The sequence below is a fragment of the Lepisma saccharinum genome, chromosome 29, assembly GCF_977018435.1.
Source record: "Lepisma saccharinum chromosome 29, izLepSacc3.1, whole genome shotgun sequence".
Taxonomy (NCBI): domain Eukaryota; kingdom Metazoa; phylum Arthropoda; class Insecta; order Zygentoma; family Lepismatidae; genus Lepisma; species Lepisma saccharinum.
The window spans coordinates 32,617,857-32,637,499 of record NC_139257.1 but is presented as its reverse complement, the minus strand read 5'-3'; the positions used below and the strand labels follow the sequence as shown (position 1 = coordinate 32,637,499).

At 38.7% G+C, this 19,643-nt stretch overlaps 1 protein-coding gene across 1 annotated transcript in view; it reads right to left on the bottom strand.

Annotated features, from left to right (window-relative positions):
* The window catches only part of LOC145981592 (uncharacterized), a 32,334-nt gene extending 13,211 nt beyond the window's left edge, over positions 1–19,123 (bottom strand). The window contains exon 1 of the mRNA XM_083114954.1: positions 19,046–19,123. Coding sequence (XP_082971080.1) covers positions 19,046–19,055 — 10 coding nt within the window. The 5' untranslated portion in view covers positions 19,056–19,123. The remainder of the gene's footprint in view (positions 1–19,045) is intronic.
* Between the last annotated feature and the right edge of the window lie 520 nt (positions 19,124–19,643).

Below are 19,643 nucleotides of genomic sequence, written 5' to 3'. Positions count from 1 at the left end.
CCTATTATTCTGTGCGCATTCAAACCACACCACACACCAATTTTTGCAGGATGGAGCGGAACTTCATGCACAAGGTCAGGTTTTTCTGCGCTCCAATAGCGATTGTTTTGTGATATAACTCGGCCATTCAATTCGAACCAAGCTTCGTCTGAAAATATGATTAATTCTGGATTTACTCTGCCAGCAACAATATTATCCAGCATCCAGTTACAGAATCGAACTCTAGTCGCGTGATCGCGCGGTTGCAATTCATGAACCACTGTAATTTTGTAGGGTTTTAATCTAAGTAATTTAGTGGCATTTCGTGCTGAGGATTTTGAAATGCCTGTTTCCTGAGCAAGCCGACGGAGGGATTTTTTTGGAGTATGTTCAAGTCGTTCACCAATTTCGTCTAGCTTTTCTTCCGTAAGAACACGTCGTCTGGAAACACGTTTCTTAGGTTCAAGAGATCCTGTCTCTCGTAATCTTTTAACGAGGTTGTAAACAGTATGTCTGTCCGGAACAGGATTGCCAGGAAATTTTCTTGCGAATCGCCTGACTATTTTTCTGCAAGAGTTCGTTTTCACGTAAGTATCGTACATAAAAACTCTTTGTTCAAGACTATATTTGTTTGGCGGCATAACTAATGAATGAATAACAATTAACACACGATAAAGCACTAGCACTGAACAACACGAGTACTGATAAACGCAAACCGAAGTGAACACGTCTAAACAACTGGTAGCCGACAGCTGTCGCATTCGCGTAGTATCGAGAGGCTTCTCGCGGCTTACCACTACTCCGATAAGCCGCTGACGCTCTTGCGACATCTGAGGAATTTCGCTTCTAGCGTCGGCTCTATAGACACTGGATGGACCAAATTTTGAGGGAAGCACAACAAAAGACTACTCTATGAGGATATGTAATGCTCCTGCCGCAACTTTGAAAAAAAAAAAAAATATGGAAATTACGACGTTCAGAAATTTTGCGTAATTACGGGGAAAATAGAACTTTGGGATTTGGCCCCCGTTTCCCCCTGGACTCACAATTGTCGGAATTTACATAAAATGTTGCTTTTTGTTCATTCTTACATTTAGAATTTAAATTTCTTAAAAAGATGCAGTTGTTGAGCAGTTATAGCCTTTTATATTCAGTTTATCCCATAGTAGCAAAAGGGGAAAAGTGCTTATTTCAAATGGCGCTCTCAGAAAGAAAAACGCACACAGTGTATGATCGCTACTTTACTTCAAAAATATTCACACGTTAAAATTAAGTGACACTGTTAAATAATTCGTTTATCTGCGCTTTCGTTTTGCATAATAATGTATACGTAACCTCCCCCCTCGAAAATCTTGGGCACGCCACTGACTCTAGTGTTCAAAAGGATTAATCTTGTGTTATCTGCAAAATAAGAGTCACGGTTTTGTTTATTCGAAGGCAAGACAAGAATGAAAAATTGAATCCTTTATGTTGGATGAGTCATTGCTGTCAGAAGCGATATGGGCAGAAATAAAGTGCCAGAAATATTTGTATTTTAGAGGACACCTTTTCCAGCATCCTTGCTGCAAAGTACGTGCTTATTTAAGTTGTAATTGTAACTATAATTGTGAAAAGTGGAAACATTACAAAACAAGCGGTTTGTGTAACGGGCTATCTGTTACGCAATTTGCCGGCACCTGTTGCATGACTGGGCCGGCAAGCGGCCGACGCTGAAGCGGTGGCATGCTGCAATAACCTCCCTGTATTTGCTACATTTGTGCCAATTAAAGTGGATTACTGGGCTCCGGTATCCATTTCTACACCCTCGATTTCAGGCACATTTCAAATATTTTCGTGAAAATATTTAGTTCCTCATAACAAACACTGTTTGCAAATAGCGCGGAAGTTAATTTTTTAGATCTACGTGCTACCAAACTTACGTTTTTTATCAAATTAAAATTCCTTGCGTAACGTCAAAAAGATTTTACAGAACTTTTATGATGGCGGATAATGGATTTATGTCAAGGCGCAAGTCTGAAGATTTCGGATCATGGATTCATGTCACAGGTGCACGTCTGAATTTTTTCTTTTTCTTCTTATGATTGACTTGTGCAATGGGAACCTTTGCGATTGCGATATGATATTTGTGTGATATAATGGCGGTTGGACATTTCAGACATTGGATTTCATTTATGCGACTTCAGAAATTGGAATTAATTATTTCTTTTTGGCAACTACTGACCGTAAAGGAGAGGGTTGTATTTTCTAAATGACTTGTGGGATGGGATAATTTGCGACTTCTTATTTTTATGATGGGAAGGGAGTGTATGGTGGTATTCTGTGGAAAAGGACAACAAGTACTTTCAACGTAAGTGTTACTTCATTTTTGGACTTACAAATTGAACTTCTACCCGCAATTCAGTGCCTGGCCTTGGTAAAAAGAGGTAAGTTACCTTCTTAGGTTGAATTTTAGCTTTCATTTTTGGTATCTTCATGTGTCAATGCGGAAAACAGTGAGAAATAGTGTTGGGGGTAGGTGCCTCAGGCCAATTTCTAACATGCCTTTAAAAGGGACTCTATAGATAAAGGCGAGGCCATGGTAGCGGTAGGGGGCGGTAGGTCAATTACCCCAGGGGCGGAGTTCGGAATCGGTGGAAAATTTGGACTCAACAATTTCAAACGACAATATCTCAACTTCAAACGGCTGTACATTCGTAAATACTTGTTTCCGCGCTCCAAATTTTTGTTCTTCATAATTAGCATCACATAATCTTCATAAGAAAAAAAAAAACCTCCGAAATCGAGGGTGTAGAATGGGATACCGGAACCCCTGGTGCTTCTAAACTGAAAAGTATGTGCTGAGTGAATTTTGACCTAGAGTGCCAACTCTGTTCTTGCGTAGACATTGCAGTTTGTGAAATGTATTGTGTCGTTAGTTGTTAATCGGTCTACATCGTGTAATGGACCATGAAGCAGACTTCGAGAGATTCTATTTCTTCTGTGGAATGAACTTAAAACTTGTAGTGTGAAATCTCAATCAAATCTTGCTCGTTGTTTTTCAAACATTTTGCATTTCGAATCACCATGAGTTCCGATTATGCAGTGGGTTTCAAAAGCTCTACGGAATAACAATAGAATACAAATGAATGTAGAAGCAATGTGCGTTTTAAGATGGCAAAGGCATTAATTTGTGAGAAATTATGTTTTGGTAACAGATCGAAAGTCTCTGCTATGGTACCCTTGACCTCGCTAAAAAAGTGAAAAATTTTGTATGGTTTATGAAGATTGAGTAAATTTCTCGTATCGGACAAACGGCTGAAATTTGCTACTTCATTTAATTTGAATATTCGTACTTACAGATTCTGCATTGAGAAACATTGCTGAACGTGGCATTTCGCTTATTTCACGGAAATAAGCTCTATTTGCGACATATCGAGTAAGTTTTCTTCGTTTCTTTTTGCCTTCGGTAACACGCAAAATGGCGGTCACAGTTTCACTTCTGTACTCGGCATGCAGTGTTTCCACCCCACTGCACCCAAAAATACCTACGAGCCCCACAAATCATTGACGCATAGCCCCACGAACCATTTCCGGTAAGGTTAGGTTAGGTGGGGTCACGTATAGGTTACAATAGTTAGAAATTGGTTTCGAAAAAAAATATGCGTAGCCCCACACACCATTCTCGCATAGCCCCACGAACCATTGACACATAGCCCTACGAACCGTTGACACATAGCCCCACAAACCATTTACGGAAACGTAGCTTCTTCAGTTACAAAAACACGTGTTTGGAAACACTGACCGGGATTACGTTATCACACACAGGCTACATCCACCTGGAAGTAAATGGATGCAAGAGCTTTCGTGCATCGCTCACACATATATATCGAAAAATGGATGATTTACCGGCAAAATTCAATGAACGATGCGAGAAAACACTTCCCCGAACTTTCACAAGTATAAGGAAACTGCATTCGGTAAGTAATTTCTCCTGTAAATTTGAAGAAATCCGTTTGTCCGATACGAGAAATTTACCGAAGAGGGTTACTTATGAACGTTTGCCGTTTTTAGCTCGCGGAGATGTGTTACGGTGAAGTAAAGTTTACTGCAGAATTACCTTAGCCTGAAGCAACACAAGGGGTGCTGACTCACCGCACACCAACGAAAATTTCGACTTCCTTTTTTCAATCTACAGATATCAATATTTTAGGGTGCGTAAAGTTATTTCAATGTGCGAGAAACACTATTAACGGCGATATTTAGCCCTGAAATGAGTCAATGACACTCGTATCCTGGACAACTTTAACCACTTTTTAAAAAGCAACTTTCGCTATGCACGCACAAGAACACGTGGAATTTCTAAAACTAATGTAAACATATCATCACCATCAAACCTAACACTCAAAACTAGGGAAAATATTTTAAGGAGCAAAATTATTGTCGGAAAAGGAAACAAAAAGGTTCTGAAAATGTTATAAAAAAAGTACAAAAAAAAGTGCTGATAAAATGTATTTATTCAATGCTCTCTTTTTCTGCGCCTTCTGTATATAATGCGCGCGGACCGCAGAGAGAACTATGGTTATATAATGCGCGCGGACCGCGTAGAGAGCTGTGGTTCTGCTGAATAGATTTTGTTGAAGTTTGTGTTTTGAATGGTGGGTTTTGCTACATTATCTTGGGAACTATTGGGGCTGCAATGAATATATTATACCATTTTATAGCTCTTGTTCTGCTCTACAAAATGAGACTAGCTATAGATTTTATGTAGCTGCTAAAGAAGTGAAAATTATTTATTTTTCTGTCCAATTTTTTTTAACAAAACATGAAAGAAAAGGAAGGAAAAAGGTGCTGAAGCATCGAACGGGGCAAAAAGGGGATAAATGTGCTAATTTCATGAAAAGGTCCAAAAAAGTGTGTTCATTTTACTTGATTTCATGTCCTAAAATACATATCTCAAACGATCGGTATGAAAACAGCTATATTCTTGGAAGGGTGCTGCAACTTAAAATACGTTCCCTACTCAACGTAACAACATCGTAAAATGTATTTTCATGCATATCTTAAAAATATGCTGTTCACGCTACGTTCTTTGTTTGTTTGCGAAATGTGGCAAGTTGACAGACGAATCGTACAACATAAAAGCTCTAATTACTCGCGTAAACGCATCACCGCGAGCTAAAAAAAAAATGACAAACGTCCATATGAACAGTGGGGCAACCACAGGGGGGCATTGCCCCCAAAACCTTGGACGGAAATCAATTCTAAGGGGGACAAACGTTGGCGGAAAAGGGCACAGAAAGGCAATTGCCCCCTTCGATTTCAAGTTTTATGCAAATAGAAAGACATTTAATGCAGTTTTCTTGCTTGCTTCGCTCGCTGATCGTCCGAAAAAACTGAAGCCACTTTTGCGATTTGTTTCTCCAGGGAAGAAGGGAAGAAAATATGGTGATCCCATAAGCTAACGTGTATTTACTCGCCTCTTTGCTTTCGTATAGCACCAAAATAAATCTAATTTTACCATATTTATGCATTCAGGGCTATACATGAATGTCTTATTAAGTAAGTGTTTATTCGCTACATTAATAGTTGACATGTGTTTTTCGAACAATTTATCCAGTCTTAAGTGGGTTCAACGGTCGTGTTCGGCGTCTGGATGTAAGAATCGTTTACATGATTGATTGATTGACCTGTTGCTTTAAGTCCACTTTATGCACAGGAAGGCTAATCGTGTCTGGACCTACAGTTTAAGTGGGATACGAACCACTGTATCATGTGCCTGACCTACGAATCGAGAGAATGCCATGGTGCCCCATGAAATTATTTGCGCCCAATTAAATCAATATTGTTTTCCGTTTGCAAACAATCACCTCGCTCGCAATGTGATTATTTTCGGTAATGTATTGTAAATTACCAGAGAGAGAAGTAAGACTTCTCTTAATTGATTTCGTCTTGTTTTGTTGAGAGACGATTTATATCATTTTTTACTGTTGGTTTGTTATGAGGTGGATGAATTGATTATTGCGTGTATAGTATAAGTAATACATAGGCTATGTATTAAAGAAACTTTGAATACGTACACAATTAGTGTTAGCATGTTACACCTGTATTTTCTTACATTACGTCCCTCCATGTTGGATATGTGTAAGATATACGTTGTACATTAAAATTTAAATAACTATTATATATATATATATATAATATTTATTTCAATTTTAATATATATATATAATATATATTAATATACGAGGGAGGATCAAATGAAAACCTTAAAAGTTTATTATAAATTTCAAATGTTGTGGTATTGCTATGAAAGTTGGCAATATTGTTTCTAACAGTATTCTCTTTGTTCAGTATGTGGCAGAAGAGTCTAGTCAAACAAGCGCCAGCACAGGAGCAGTTTCAAGATGGCCGCCCCACTGTCCACATGCACCGCATTAGAACAGCGTTCGGTGATCCGGTTTTTGAGTAGTGAAGGTGTAAAACCAATTGAAATTCACCGCAGGATGGCAGCAAAGTATGGTGATTCGTGTTTGTCCCTGCAGCAAGTATACGAGTGGTGTAGGGAGTTTAAAAGTGGCATAACATCTGTGGAGGATGCTCCTCGACCGGGACAGGCTCACCGCGTAGTGACCGACGACAACATTGCGCTAGTGGAACAGCTTGTAAAGGACAACAGGCGTATTACCCTGAAAGAAATCGCAACAATATTGAATATGAGCTTTGGTTCAGCTCAATACATTGTGCATAATGTTCTGAATTTCAATAAGGTATCGGCAAGATGGGTCCCACGTCAGTTGACCGCTGAATTGAAAGATCGTCGCGTCGACGCATGTGAAGAACTTTTGCGTCGTTTCAACGCCGAGGGTGATGCATTTCTGGACAGGATTATTTCAGGCGATGAGACCTGGGTTCAGTATCATCAACCAGAAATTTCAATTGGTTTCACACCTTCACTACTCCAAAACCGGATCACCGAACGCTGTTCTAATGCGGTGCATGTGGACAGTGGGGCGGCCATCTTGAAACTGCTCCTGTGCTGGCGCTTGTTTGACTAGACTCTTCTGCCACCTACTGAAGAAAGATAATACTGTTAGAAACAATATTGCCAACTTTCATAGCAATACCACAACATTTGAAATTTATAATAAACTTTTAAGGTTTTCATTTGAAGCTTCCTTGTATATATATTAATATATATATATATGCAACTATATTTTATTTGAAAATGTTTGCAATAACTGCTCCAAATGTTGCATAAACTATAATTTGTGCTTATTCGGCATTTACGTCCAAAGTTTCAAACCCATTAGTTGATTTCATCTCCAGTCCCTCGTAATGAGAGCAATGCATGCCCGTGTAACGTTGGAATTCAAAAATTTGTTTTTGTATCACTTCACCAGGAAAGTTTCAATCCCATTTTAGTTTTTCACTCCCTAAAACTGTGCATCATTCCAGTATGAAAATTCAGTAAGTACCTTTAAAAATGCGAGTTTTTTCCGAACGGACAGTGTAATGTCGGAACTTGACAACTATTGTATTACTAATTGTAAATTTGGGGGGAGGATTAAGGGGTTTGTAAAAAAAAATGGAAAGGGAACTACAGAACTTCAAATTGTAACATCACCTCTGCGCAGACATCCTTCCGAATAAAGACTTCCCCGTTGGCAGTCACTTCAGTCTTCGTAAGAGCGACTTTAATGAGTTTCCTCCGCCATCTTACTTGCGGGAGAAGATCGTATATTTGTCTCATGGATATAAATGTCGTTTCTGAGTTAAACTACCCGCGACCTTATCCTCTGCTTCGTCCATCCCATCTCTGTTTCACTTTTCGTTGGTGGATGTTATTGTGGAAGATGTAAAGATGCAGTAGACCGTGAAATGACGCCACACAGTGTGATGTTTTGTATTGCATATGTGAGCTTTTAATAATAACGCCAGGTGCAGCGTGTCCGAGAAAGAACTCCGACGCTTGAAACACGAGTATGTTCCTTTTGCTCCAGCACAATGATGTTTTGAGCGTAATCGTGAAGCGACAAGCTACAGTCCAGCAGAATTAACTTGAGAGAAATGGCCGCTCTGTGAGTGATGCAACTGCGCTCGAATTGGCTAGAGCTGGGGACTTCCCACTGTAACGGGCCAATGGAAACTCTACAAACTCTACTCTAGAGTTTCCATTGGCCCGTTACAGTGGGAAGTCCCCAGCTCTAGCCAATTCGAGCGCAGTTGCATCACTCACAGAGCGGCCATTTCTCTCAAGTTAATTCTGCTGGACTGTAGTTTTAGTTCACACATTCTTCACCAGATAGCAGTAACCTCACGTCATAGGCGTGCGCTGGCTAATTTATTTGGGGGTGCCTTAAGACAGTGCACGAAATAACGGGGTGGATGCTGGGGATTCCCCCCACCAAAATTTTATCCCCGGCAATAGTAAATTATTTTTATTCCTACCAGGGATGTTTTTATCCCGCTTTAAACTATAGGTCCCGTAGTGATTAGCTTATCTGTGCATAATACGAACATGAAACAAAAACCCAACCAAACTCAAACGATCCAATTGTTGGGTCATTTCTTTCCCATGAGGAGACAATTAGAAGAACTGCATATACTAGAGAATTTCGTGTTTCCTCAGATTGTGCATATGGACGTCCTAATTTTCCAACACGATGGAGCATCTCCACATTATGCTCTACGGTTGTGCAGACTGAGCTCAACAACCGATTCCAAGGAAAATGGAAAGGTAGAGCAGGTCCCATTCCTTGGCCACCACGAACTCCCGATTTAATGTCAGTGGAATTTTTCTTTTGGAACTACATATAATACAATAGCCCCGTCTAGCTCGCTGTACGTTTAGACTCTCTCTCCACTTGCGCGTCTAAATTGGTTACACGATGCAACACCGTGTTTGATTTGGTGTCAAGTAGTGCATTTGGCGTCTGCACTGTTTGCACTACGTCTGGACCGGTGTAGTGTATGGTCACGTGGTGCGTGCTAACTAATCAAATGAAACTATAAAGCAGCAGACCAGTGTTGCCACAATCTGAGGGCACAATTTCCCTTTCGAAGGGGCAAAATTTCCCTTTTTGGACCATTTTTCCCTTCACCTAAACAAATATAATAATAATATTAATTATTATTATTATTAGCAGAGGTAGTAGTAGCAGCAGCAGCAGCAGCAGTAGTAGTAAAATTTCCGTTGGTCCATGTTCGTATGAATAAAAAATTACACAAATTTTTCACATACATGTAATCTTCATTGCTTTCTGGTCAGATGTCTCAGGTTTGAATCGTGGTCATGAATCCATTAAATCGTTATTTCTCATCGTTACAATTATCCGAAGATACAGAAAAGCGACGTACAATAAACTTAAAATAAATATAAATAGATACAGGCTTATATTCAAGAGAGCAGAAATAAAAAGGAACCAAAAAAATAAAAATGTGAATATGAAAGTGGAACTTAACATAAACTGTAATAATGTAGTCAGAAGTCTTAAAATTTCCCTGAAATTGTGATATTTTTCATCAAAATTCCCTTTTCCCTAATATTTCGGTTCGAATTTCCCTGCAAAAGGGAAATTTCCCTTCATGTGGCAACACTGCAGCAGACAACTTGAACACCGCAATTCGTCTACTTGGTTAAACCTCATTTCCTTGCATCGGCCTGACACCGGGATACACTTGCACTGCACCTAGTGTGAAAAAGTACAGCAAACTACTGTCTGTATAAAAATTATAGATACTCGAGTTTGGGCTACAATTAAAAATTAACCAGTAGATCTACATAAAATCGAGTTACATCAAAATCTAGCTTATTCAATTCGATCCCGTAGCTTTTCGTCAGAGTTGCAGTTCGTCCGAAACCGAAATTCGTAGAAAAATACTACAGTTCGTCCGCCACGGTTTAATGAGTTACGTTTCGTCCGAGCCTGGCTGATGATGAGTCACACCTTGACTAACCGTGGCACCGGAAGGCGCAATACATTGTTGATTTTATTTGGATCAGTGCTTTTAAGAAGAACACATCTATTCGTAAGATGGAGTTTACAACAACCAAAACAGGTCAACCGAGTTTGATATGTAATGGGTACACAAACAGGAGGGAGAATCAGTCTGGTGAAGTTGTGTGGTGTTGTGCTGCGCGACCATGTCGTGGCAAAGTTATGACTAGGGCTTGGAAGTTGAAGACCTATAAATTGCCAAAAAAAAAGACCTATAAAAAGGCATAAAAAAAAGGACTTAAAAACTGAAAAAAGGACGTATAAATGTGATCCAAATTAATTAATAACTTCAGTTTTAATTACATATTTAATGAAAAAAATACAAAATTCTGGTGGTATGGAACACACAGTGCGAAAAAGCTATATGAATGAAAGCATCTTCTTTCAGACATTATATATTTTTTAGATTAACGTAATTTGAAAAAGCATATTTGAAGAATCATATTTGGCCTAACCACACTAGGGTTACTGAAATAGGACTTCGGATCCTATTTCAGTCGTCCAAAAATGTTTTTATCTCGTTTCAGGGATGGTTCAATATAGCTATTTCTTTATTTCTTTTTTATTTATTTACTACAGAAAGGATCTTTAAGCGCTGATGAACTGATGATGATTCGAATTGAGAATGGGCAGTAAAAATGTAGTTGAAAGAAGGTGAAGTTGCAAAAAAAGCCGTTAAGACCTAAAAAAAGGCTAAAAAAGGACCAATAAGCCAAAAAACGCCGAAAAAGGCAAAAAAGGACAAATAAAACCCACCTTTTTCTGGCCTACAATGACCCAAAATGAACATATATTATGTTGGGCCTCGTCTTCGGACACTAGGAAAAAAAAGGATTTTTCCTCAACTTCCGAGCCTTAGTCATCACCAACAACAGTGAATTAATTAAAGAAGAGAGCCTCGAGTGTGTTCCTGATGTGATTATGTAATTGATTATGTATTTGAAGAAAGAAGCCGAACATTCAGATGCTAAGATTGTAAGAATGGAGCTGAATTCAGAAGGGGTGAAAAGGAAGAAGAAATATGTCTCGATGGACAACAGGATTTTAAGAGCCACTGAAGCAATGGAGCAGTCAGAAGACATAGCCAAATTTTTAAGAAATGTCTCTTTCTTATGACTTATCACTTATGACCCCCTGTCGTGCATGCTGAGTGCGAGGCTATACGATAGGCCCACCTCTATTTTCATTCATAGAAGTGCCAAGACGCGCAGTCCTGGCTGGTGCTAACAATGGACCTTATCGCACTGTAAACCTAAGCAATGATCAATAGGTTTTAAAGCTTCATTAAACACTATTAGGATGGTAGCCCTCGGACGAAACGCTACTCGGTCATGTGACCGTAAGCCTCCTGTTCCTGGAATTCGGACGAAACGCAACGCCACGTTCAATTCTATGCTTGCTAACCAATTTTGTTTTTCGAGTATGCCGTCTACTTTTTATCACCTTCAGAACAAAAAAGTGCCTTTTCTTTAGTTTTGCAAACAATCGTTCTCCTTGAAATTCTATAAATAAACAACGGGTGGTTTGATTGTCATGAAATTTTAATACGCTGCAGGCAGAAAGGATTTAAACAGAATCCTTACGTTCAATTTTTTTAAATTTGTCAGAAAAGCGTTCTTATCAATTTTGGGGAACAACTTAACTTTTTCTTGGTATTGGGTAGTCCTATAAATACAATATTGTCTTGTTTTGGAGCTCTTTGCATCTGTTTTTTAAATCCATTATCGTTGTCAATTCACATTGAGAAACCGATTTTATACAGATATTCATTCAGCGGAGTGAAGCTGTACGCGGAACGTGACAACACGGCACAAGCGATGTCCGTTGAACCCATGTATATATAACATGGAAGGACTACTTTACTAAATCTGTGACTTTACGGCGCAAAAGTGAAGCCGTTCTCTCGCTAAGTCACGCCAGGGAATGTGGGAAGAAAAGCTGAAGCAGACGAATTTTTCTGTGGCAAATGGATTTTTACGACAGATTATTTCCGAAATAAAAGCCATAATTTATGAGAAAACATTGCATTGAGTACATTACCTGCATTCAGACACCACTTTCTATGCATATTCTTGTTACTTGTGAATAAAACCTAAAATACCTTTTAGAGTATAAAGAACGCTTAACATGTAAAAGAAGGGAAATTGAAATTGAATAACTTACTTGGAAAGGGTTGCCAGGGGGTGAGCTTTTACGTAATACTTGGCATGTATTTACTTGTGATTAACGAAATATTATTTCTACATTAAATATCATAATTGTAGCATAAATAATGCATAATTACAGTAAAAGTATCTGAATTATTCCTCATATCTACCAAACACAACCTAAAAAATTGCAAAAGAAAATGGGAAATTTCGAAACGTTAAACGTTATCTTTTCCTAGTGTATTTAATATACAATTACGTTCAGTATAATTACCAGCTATATTCAGAATGTCAAATTGAAGTAGAGTTTGCACGGAACAAATTTTAAATTGATTGCTTGTTCTTTTCCTTTTTCAAAAACCTACTCCTGGTGCATTACTACGAAAACGTTGATTTTTCCACAAATACACCAAATTTATCTGATTTTTCTAGGATTTCCAGGCTGGTAGACGCCCTGATAACATTCTTTTCGACACAAAATTAATTAACAATTAACACTTTCAGTAAAAAAAACAAAAAAAAAAAAACAATCACGGTCAACAAATTTCAAAGAATATTCGAAGATTCCATACATTTTTTTTCTTCTTGCGAGTCTTGCGAAAAAACATACTTTGTATGGAAGTTGGGCCATAATATCGAGGCACTTTTTTGTGTGCATTATTAAAATTTAGGAACTAATGCTTGACATGTCAACAATATACACAAATTGCTCGTAAGCATGGCATGTATAGATAAAAGTAATATTTTACAACAAAAAAATCTATCCGCAGATTAATTATTTGAATTCGTTTTGTTACTTCTGGTTAGCTTCTCTCCATGACTCAATTAATTTCATATATTTATAAGTTATGAAAAATTCCAATTGGTCATTACAAAATGTAATTACTCGCGACAGTGTATGAAACATTTGGGTGTAAACTCATTCGAAAGCTTTCTCTATAACATTTAATTACCGTCATCAACTTCTAATAAATACATTTAGGCGTAGTATACTCATATTTTAAGAATGCTACCGATAAAACGTGGACCCCGGGCAATTATGTTAACGATTCTTACATCCAGACGCCGAACACGACCGTACCATGCTGAAACCACTTAAGACTGGATAAATTGTTCGAAAACATGTCAACTATTAATGTAGCGAATAAACCCTTAATAAGACATTCATTTATAGCCCTGAATGCATAAATATGGGTAAATTAGATTTATTTTGGTGCTATACGAAAGCAAAGAGGCGAGTAAATACACGTTTTCTTATGGGATCACCACGTTTTCTTCCCTTCTTCCCTGGAGAAACAAATCGCAAAAGTGGCTTCAGTTTTCGCGGCCGATCATCGTTGCAGCGAGCGTTCTAACTACACATAACCAAAAGTCACCGGACACCCAAGTGAACGTGGCGGTATATAGGGCCATGGTCTGTGGCTGTTATTCTTGGTTTGGGCTCGGGCTATTAGTTTTGGCCAATGGCAACATGAACAGTGGTGTTTATGAGGACATTTAAGACAATACCATGCTGCCCACACTGTGGCAACAGTTAGGAATTGACCCTTTTCTCTATCAGCACGATAATGCCCCTGCCCATACTGCAGGGACCATTGCATCGTGAGTCAGGACAATCAGGTGGATGTGCTTAGCTGGCCCGCTCAAGTTCCAGACTTTGAACTCCATAGAACATCTTTGGGATGAATTGGAGCGTCGGTTAAGTGTTGACCCACTGGAGCGAAAGCAACCTATGAACTATTCACGAGGCTACAGGACGAATGGAAAATAATTCCACTAGCAATATACCAGAACTTAGTGGAAGGCGTGCGTCGAAGAGTAAATGCTGCAATAACAGCGAAGGGAGGTCCAACATCTTATTAGTTATCTGGCCGGTTCATTGCAAAGAACAGAACTGGTTGTCCGGTGACTTTGGCTATATAGTGTAGTTCAATGATTTAACCGCGGAAACTGTGGACTGACTTCGGGAGCCGTTGATTGCGGTGTTGCCACGTTTCACGTTCATCTTTACTCCGCTGAAAAAAAAATCTGTATAAAATCGGTTTCTCACTGTGAATTGTCAACGATAATGGATTTTAAAAACAGATGCAAAACAAGACCAATATTGTATTTGTAGGACTACCCAATACTAAAAAAAGGGTGTTTCGAAAAATTGATAATAACTGTTTTTTGACAAATTTTAAACACCTGAAAATTAAGATTTGTATTCAAAACCTTTCTTCCTGCACCATACTAAAATTTCATCACGATCAGACAATCCGTTTTTTATTTAGAGAATCTGAAAAAGAGGGATCTTTTACGAAACTCCAAAAAACCGGCCCTTTTTCTTTCTCACGAGGATAAAAAACATAAAGCATACTAGGCAAAAATTTGGTTAACATAGATTAACACAGAATTGATTAAGCTAAATTTTGATGTAAGTCGTTTTCTTGTAGGTCTACTGGTTAATTTTTAATTGCAGTCTGAAGTCTATTTTTAATCCGATACTAGACTGGGCTGTTGTGTATTACGGAAAAAATTCCGTCATTTAACCACCTGCTCCAAAGAATAACTACAAGCGTAGAAGACATACTCTGGAGTGGGAACTTTAGCGGCTTGATCTGACGGGCTGTATATGGTGCACACATTAAATTACACTAAACGTATTTGAAATTTCAACATTGTACCTTCATATAATATGTTACATACATATACGATTGAAAATGTAATAACGGTGGAGGCACATAGTGAATTTGAATTCAAAAGTTTGGGTGTGTCAGCACTTAGGCTATTTTGCACCCGTCACTTTATACGGGGTCCAGTCCCTTACCAGAACTAAAATAATATAACTGTAATGTCGTGTCGTAACTAAAATATTAAAGTATTCTGATCGGTTAAAAGCTGAGGCTGTTAAGAGGCACTCATCACACACAAGGACAAAACACAGGACAACACATAGAATTATACTGGCCATAGGGCTAGTCGCCAGAGCCTCGTTCCTCTGCAATTTGCAGTTCAGGTTGTACTATGTGGAAGTGACAATTGGGTGTACTACGTGGAAGGTCACCCCTTACACCCCGAGGCACATAGTGGTTCGGATCCCATTTTAAACCGTAGGTCCAGTCCCGATTAGCCTTACTGTGCATAAAGTTGACTTAAAACATCAACTCTATCAACAAATCAATCAAAATGTAACAAATTAACTTTACTTCAAAACATCTGAATTCTGGACACCCTGTATTTTTCGATGAGCCTGAAAAGATGTGGAGAAGTTATCTTACAGCGCTCCTGGTGAGACCTAATGCGTAGGTTCAGTGCGAGTGTTGGAGCCGATGTTGCGTGCAAGACCCCTCCTACTCACCGCTCTACGTCCTCCAAACTGCCTACTGCGCACCTTACAGCGCAGGTCGCGCCTGTATTCAGCTTCCCACGACATGAATGTACAGGGTGGCCCAAAAGTAGGTATACAGCATATACCACTGTCGGCCTGGCATTGTTGTTTGTAAGTTCATTATCCTTTTCAGATATCTTGATACTATGAATGACGGCTGGTAATTTGAAAGTACACAGTCGTAGTACTACCATAACTTGTTGTTGTTGTTTGTAGTTCATTTCTCTTTTTCTTTTCAGATTTTGAATTAACTGTGTTAATTGGTCAGACAAAAAATCCTCATTTGACACCGTATGGGGTGCGCTGTCTAGTGAAGGTGTTGTAGGTCCATTTTTCTTCAATGAAACTGTCGATAGTAACAATTACCTTAACATGTTGCAAAATAGCCCAAACTTTAATGAACTGTTTTTTCAGCAGGATGGTGCTCCTCCTCATTATGCGTTGATGGTAAGGAACTACCTAGACTCTTCCCACAGCGTTGGATTGGGCGACGGTGTAGCATTGAATGGCCACCTCGTTCCCCCGACCTTACGCCGATGGACTTTTTCTTTTGAGGGGTAGTCAAGAACAAGGTTTATGAGAGGAAACCTCTAACACTGAACGTTTTAAAAGGATTAATCTCTGATGCATTCACAGATATTGATTCCGACAAACGTTTGTGTCGTACTGTGTGTCGCAGCCTTCAGGGAAGGTTTGAGGAATGTTGCAATGTTGATGGAGGACAATTCGAACACTTGCGTGACTAAAAATTGTTCATTAATTGTTGATTAATAAAGTCACTGGTACTGTATACCTACTTTTGGGCCACCATGTACATATGCCTGTCCCGGGAATCTGTGGAGCAAGACCGCGAATAACAGTAGAGAAAGCAAGTGGACGGAGCGAGGCAGTGCGCGCTGCTGTTAACTGCTGGTAGCTGCAGGCGTATTTTCCTCTTCATGCACTCACTTTCTCTTTCACGCGTTGATTGGTGGAGCCCTCTCGAGTCACTGCGCAGAGTATTGTTTACGTTCGCTTACTCCAGCGTACAGAGTATAGTTAGGGTGGCTACTCACCGGGAATTCCTTGAATTCCGGGAATTATACGTGAATTCTTGGCTCCGGGAATTATGCGTGAATTCTGCTTGAATTTTTCTCCACAGACGTGAAAACTTTTATTAATCCAAATCCCATTGAATTTATACATATTTATTAATGCCCTGAGGCAAGTTTTTCACAGTTTAGGTTTTATTTTTATCGAAAAAGGACAAGAGAAGAAAGCTGCTTGGAAAATAATACAGAATTCTCTCAATCCTTTTGCTTTGTTAGTGTTCTTTTCAGAGTAATGTATCTAGCAGACGGAAGATTATTGCAAGCTACCTTGAAGTTGATTAGTTATATTTGAGTTTGAAATACTTAGTATACAATTAACAATTTTTCGTAGATTACTATATTCCGTAACATTTCTGACTTGTGTCTACAGATGTATTTCTAGTCTGAGTATGCGAAATGGCAAATATGAACTCCGCACCTTAAATTAAATATAGTATATACCGTTCAATTGTATTGAATTTGAATTTTTGGATACATAGGAATCGCACAGATCCTTTATATTGTTAATATACACCGTGTCCATAAATATACTGTCATACTTTAAAGTGGTATTACGTCGCTTTGGATAATCGTATTTAAATGAAATTGGTGACATTTGAAAGAAAAACTCAAATATTTTTGTGCATGTCAACAATGAACACCAATATCAGCATTGGACAACAATGAACGAGATCAAACATAGAAACTGAAATAAATTCACTACTGACAACAATGGACGATGCGGGTTCATTGTTGGATATTTAGCAGGCAGGCAGGTTACATGTGAATGTTTTCCTTTAAAATTGTGTTGTTATTACAGAAGATTTAAGAACGTAGTTGGGGTGTTTTAGAATATCATTACACGCAGAGTTTGGTGAACGTGTTGGTGTGTTTTATCATTCCACGCAGAGTTTGATGAAGGTTCAGCGTGCGGATTGAAGTCGAGGTCACCTGACTTGACGGTCTGTGACTTTTTTTATGGGGTTACATAAAAGATTGTGTCTATGTACCCCTATTTCCTCAAAACTTGCAAGAACTGCAAATTCGCATCACTTCTGCAATCCAGTCCATCCCTGTGGATATGTTGGAGCGTGTGTGGCATGAATGGGAATATCGCCTTGATGTCTGCAGGGCCACTCGTGGGGGCCACATTCAATGTCTATGAGTTGTAAAATAAAATATTTGAGTTTTTCTCTCAAATGTCACCAATTTCATTTAAATACGATTATCCAAAGCGACGTAATACCACTTTAAAGTATGACAGTATATTTATGGACACGCTGTACAGTATATTTGTGTGGGTGGTTAGAGACGGTAATATGTAAGGTTGAAATAGAGAAAACATCTGCTGTACCCTTGAATTTTTAGAAAGTTCGCCTTGAAAACCAGGAATTATGCTTGAATTTTATCATGGGCCAAGAGTAGTCACCCTACTGAACAGACTTGAGAGTAGTTTCGAGCGTGTTTTCCCAGAGCCAAGAATGGTGCTGACTATGAGATTTTTCTTAAGTTAGGGCTACCATATTTTGAAATGCTAAAAAGAGGACATTTTCTTCGAAAGCCACACACACCATCAATTTATTCACAAACACGAAAACATTATATAAATCACACAATTTATCAGTATTAAATAAAATATTATTCTCCATGATATTATACTGCCACTAACATAAGCTGACTTTATAGTATTGACGTCCACCCAGTTATATTGAACTAACCTATTCTTATGATTGTGTATTCTGGATTAGTCTTTTTATATATAGAAACACAGTACCTCGTTATTTGTTTCTTTCCAACTGCTCCTTGTTCACATTAGCCCAAGCATACTTTTCTGTAGAACTTATCTTTCTCAACAATTCTTTTTCATTCATCAGGTAGGCATGGAATTCTTTACAGCTGATGTCCTTGTAATAGTACTGCACTTGCAAAATTCCTCGAAGTGACTCCACAGACAAACTGTTTCTTTCTTTTGTCCACTGACTCTGCATTAGGGAGAAGAGTCTTTCTTCATTTGCATTGTGGGATGGAATGGCGAAGAAAAACTGAGCAATTTTCAGCAGTTCCGAATGGCAGGAAGAATGTTTAGACTTCTCAAAATACACAGTCCACTTTTTATGAGCTTGAAGGTTAAGAAAATCATGGCCATGTTCAAGTTCTTCGCTCACAAATTTCTTGAGGTTGCATACTTGATCAAAACATTTTTCATCATCATGCGCTTAGCGCATCGTCCAGTACTGCCAACATCATACGTTTAATGATTCGAAAAGTTGTGACTTCGTGATCTCTGACCTATGATGATTGGATAAAAGTAAAAACCCGGACATTTTAACAGAAAGTAAAAACCCGCCCGGACGCAAATTTCAGGGTCCGAAAAGAGGACATGTCCGGGAAAACCAGGACGTATGGTAGCCCTACTTAAGTAGATAACGTGGCTTAAATGTCGAGATCTATACTTTCAAATTTCATGTACGTGATAGCATGTCTTAAAGTTACATGTCTTACCTGTGGTCATTGTTGCAATACGATTCGTATTGTTGCACTGTGATGTTCGCAGTAACAGAACACACAGTGTACTGAAAACATGCGTCAGCGAATCGAACTATAAACCAGGCAGGATGAGTTTTATAGTGGATACGACGTGTAAAATCTTGTCTACCTAAATTGAGTGTAAGCTTTACACACCTTTACTGTCATTCACGAATAATAAAACATTTTTTAAAAAGGTTTTGTTATCCCGTGTGTGTTTATGCATTTGTCCTTCGCCGTTTTCCCGAATAATGGTTCTTTAGGTATGTGGTGTAGGTGTTGGATACTTCAAGTGTTCTGCTCTGTGGCGCTGAAAAGATTCCATTATGCGAGCCATTTCCGTGACAAAAATAGATTCAACAAGTCTAGTTGCTTCCTTACTCGTTCTCACTAAGTCTTATTCACATCAGAGTACAATCGGTAAGTACCAGCTCTATGATCATAAGCAGGGCGGGGTTTTCTTGTTAGCGATAAACGCGAAATGTAACAGATGTAGTAAGGAGTATATGCGCGATTTATCACAAATGTGACTGAACATTTTCATTTTTACGATAAAAACGAAAAAAATGCATTT